This window comes from Musca domestica, unplaced genomic scaffold (genome assembly GCF_030504385.1).
Source record: "Musca domestica strain aabys unplaced genomic scaffold, Musca_domestica.polishedcontigs.V.1.1 10, whole genome shotgun sequence".
NCBI lineage: Eukaryota > Metazoa > Arthropoda > Insecta > Diptera > Muscidae > Musca > Musca domestica.
Window position 1 is genome coordinate 2,923,717 of NW_026712115.1, and position 4,102 is coordinate 2,927,818.

General features: G+C 30.1%; 1 protein-coding gene across 1 annotated transcript; it reads right to left on the reverse strand.

Moving 5' to 3' along the window:
* Positions 1–2,383: 2,383 nt before the first annotated feature.
* On the reverse strand, positions 2,384–3,264 carry LOC131803435 (vacuolar protein-sorting-associated protein 25-like). Its single transcript, XM_059124736.1, has 2 exons — positions 3,104–3,264; positions 2,384–3,041 (listed from the first exon to the last, which is right to left on the reverse strand). Exons 1-2 carry the CDS (start codon positions 3,151–3,153, stop codon positions 2,567–2,569), a joined length of 525 nt encoding a protein of 174 aa, XP_058980719.1. The 5' UTR covers positions 3,154–3,264; the 3' UTR covers positions 2,384–2,566.
* Positions 3,265–4,102: the final 838 nt, after the last annotated feature.

Below are 4,102 nucleotides of genomic sequence, written 5' to 3' on the forward strand. Positions count from 1 at the left end.
AAACACATACATAAACAAATAAATATGACATATTAAGCCAAGAAAATAAAAAAATTGAAATCATATGGTATCATAGCCTGAGAAGGTAGGTCAACTTTGAAAAAATTGCAAGTAAAGAGGTCTACCTGTTTGGCTTGTAATGTCAAAATTAGTATCAAAACAATAAAAAAAACAACTTGTTGCATTTATTTTGAATAAATAATTGCAAACCGCGATAACTGAATGAAAGGGCAACACTTCTTTTCAAAATCATGTACTATATATCTCTGAAGGATTATTTCGCTACAAAAACTCTAGATTTTGTCGATGCATACGTTGAAATAAACATTTTGAAAACATCCGAATTTGAATATTTTCTGAACAATTTTTTGTTATTGAAAAGAAAACACATACATAAACAAATAAAGATGACATATTAAGCCAAGAAAATAAAAAAATTAAAATCATATGGTATCATAGCCCTACCTTGATATCATTGTACCATGGATTTATATATGTTTTCTTATTCGGAAGATATTATAATATACGTATTTTTAACAATGTTTACAAATTTAAATAATTTTTCATTCAACATTTTCAATTCCAAATTTGGCCATTGTCCCAGCAGCTGTGTCGATGCGTCTACCTATATTCCTCTACCATCAAGGTAGGGCTATGATACCATATGATTTTAATATTTTTATTTTCTTGGCCTAATGTGTCAAATTTATTTGTTTATGTTTGTGTATTCTTTTCAATAATATATAATATATTTTCAATAATATAGAAGGTAAAGTCATGCAATCATATGATTCAATTTTTTTCAAAATCATTCATTTGTCATCTCATTGTCAAAATTTATATTTACAAATCCATTGTATACACATAAATCACAGATGAGAACCTGTTTTTATGCAGTGAAATTTGACAAGGTAAAATTAACCCACTGGGTTTAATAAGTCTAGTGGGTTAATCATGCCTATTTATATACACCCTTGGTAGAAGAATATAGGTGGAGACATCGACACACCTGCGGAGACAATGAACTGTTAAACCAATTTAGGAACTGAAAATGTTGAATAAATAATTTAAATTTGTAAAAATTGTTGAAAAACGTGTATTATAACAACCTCCGAAAGACGTTGTATAAGAAAATATATAAAAATGTACTAATATTTTCCGTAATTTACCTTATCAAATTTCACTAAATAAAAAAGAGGTTCCCATCTTTGATTTCTGTGTACACAATGGGTTCATACATGGCTCAATAAGAAAGATTGGTCAACTTCAAATTTAATATACCCTCCATACTATGCTGGAGGGTATGAAAACAGGTACCCATGGCTTTACCTCCTTGATTCTCCTTCTTCAAAATTTGTTTACACTTTGTTGGCTTATTGTTTATCTTTTGTTCTGCGATTTCATTTTGACAATAAATTTGAAAGTCAGCTGGCTTGGAAAATAAATTTTATATTGTGGCAAATTGTTACTGGGAGTCGTCCTTTCACATAAGTTTTTTTCTGAGTGTTTGCAAATTTTTGCTGGAAAGATTTCTTCTTGTAATTACTTGCAACTTTTTTCTCCTGTCATTGATATATATTTGCACAAAACATATTTATTTTGAACAGTTGAACATTTTTAACATTGGCGATTGAACAATTTTTTTATTGCCTGTTGTAAATAGAAACGTGCAATACAAAAAATTGAATGTTTGCTGTTGGAAAAGTATCAATTTCTGCAACGGTTTTATTTGGCAATTTCTAATATATGGACCTTTCGTATTTGAGTAATATAGTCGTTCAAAACATTTTACCATAGTGGGGATGTTTTCTCTAAATCAAAAGTAGATTGAAAAGAAGTTGACTTTGGCTGATATTAAGATCTGCTGTGAGCAGGAGATCGAAATTCAAACTAGTATTCCTATTATACGTTATTTTTTGGAATATTAGGAGCATATATGTTGCGACATAGGTACTTTCCTCATACTAATATGTATATCATTGTAGTCAGGTCACTAATAGAGGTAGTAATATTTCAGATCTTACGATCAACATTTGCTTTGTTCCAGAATCGAATATACTACATACGTAATTTTTCCGATACCATAAAGGAAAATCGGTTATGGTGGTAATATTTATACATCCCTGCAGGTTTTGGGACAATTAAGTGTAATTATCTATTATAGTTATAATTATCTATTATTTCTTACATTACGAAAAAACCTTTTACATGTTTTCATTTAAAGTTAATTGAATACCCAGGGTCCTGACCCTGTTTAAATAAAATAATATTAATTTTAATTGGCGAACATAAACTAAAATAATACTTATTCGTCTGTGTGTTTCTCTAGCCTTCCATACCACACTTTAACGTTTTATGAAATTTTTTACAAATAACAAGACAATTTAAGCTGTTTAAAAACTTAAAAGTTTAACTATGTATATTATTTTTCTTTATTAAATAATAACAAGGCAATGTAAATGTGTGTGTAATAGCATATATGATCATTTTTAGACATGATGTACCTATATGACAAAAATGCATCAACATTTAATTACACCAATGACTAATCTCCTTATAAAATCAACTAGAAGAACTTGACACCATAACTGCCATCCATTTCTATGAGCTCACATCTGCCTTTGTCTTCCAGCAGCCGCAAAACATTCACCAAAACATTTTCGTCAATACCATGAAATTCCTTGTCTTCCGTCGACTCTCCATTTGCTATTTCATAGAGTGTACATACACTTCCTGTCTGCCCGGTCTCTTGTATCCAATCGTAAATCATATTTCCATACTCTTCCAGCGTATGCCAATATACTTGCCATTCTTGACGTTTTTTGTCCAAGGGTTGGGCATGTCCTGTGCTTTGTAATTTTTGAAGAATTTGCAATATCATAGATGGAGACAGTCGTCGATTAAGAGATTCATTGTAGTACAGTGGAAATGATCCTTCGTTTATGTTTACAGTGAACTTGTTTAAGTGTTTCAGGTATTTAAGAAATAATTCAGACCAAACATTTAGTTGTTGTTGCCGTGTTTCTTCGTGCGGTTGTAATCTAAGAAGAGATAGTAGAAATTACACGACTTTTTTAACATGAAACAAATCAATTTTACTTACGTGAAAAAGGGCGGAAAGGTATACTCCCAAGGCCACTGGAAATCCGTCATTCTTGTAGTTCCCGAGTTGTGTCGTTCCGGAACGGAAAAGTTCAAAGCAAATATTCAGTGAAATGAACCATCAGAACTGTATAAACTAGTTCATCTATTTAACTCGTTTCGAGACAAAAAATCAGGTAGACGCTCAAGCAATTTTGTATAATACAAAATGCCTTGTTACATTTGCTGCCAGATCCTACAAAAATGTCAAAATGTAACTACGAAAAATCGATCGAAAAAAATAGATATATCGAAAAAGGGATAATTAATAGATTTCTGTAGGTTCTGGAACAATAAATATATGTGAAAATAATTTCATATAAGTTAATAAAGCTATATACCATGGTAGAATTAAGAAGGCAAAGTCATTTTATCATATGTTTATATTTTTTGCCAAAATTATTCATTTGACAACATCATATTGCAAAATTTATATTTATAAATCCATTACATTCGCAGAAATCAGAGATGGGAACCTATTTTTTATTCAGTGAAATTTGACAAGGTAAATTACAGAAAATGCAGAGATAGGAATGCTTATTTGAAATGACTTTACCTTCTTAATTTTACCATGGAATGTATAAATGTACATTTTGTCAATTAGCTATTGTCAAATGAATAATTTAAAACAATGTAAACATATGTTTGCATGACTTTGCTTTATTAATTCTACCATGACAAGGAGATCACAAACTGCCAAAACTTCTTAAATCTTCCGATTTAGTTAGGTGCGTATTTCTGTAATTTTGCGAAGCTGTTCCACCTCCTTATTGTACCATGAATGCAACTATGTACTAGAGTCTTAGTATGTCAAATAGACTGCACCAATTGGTTTTGTTTATTTAACATTATTCAAAAAAATATTATACTATATATTATTAATTATTGAATCCAAGATAGTAGACAAGATTGTTTTATCCCAAAATAGTATTTTTTTGTTCATTAACGTGGAAAATTCGAA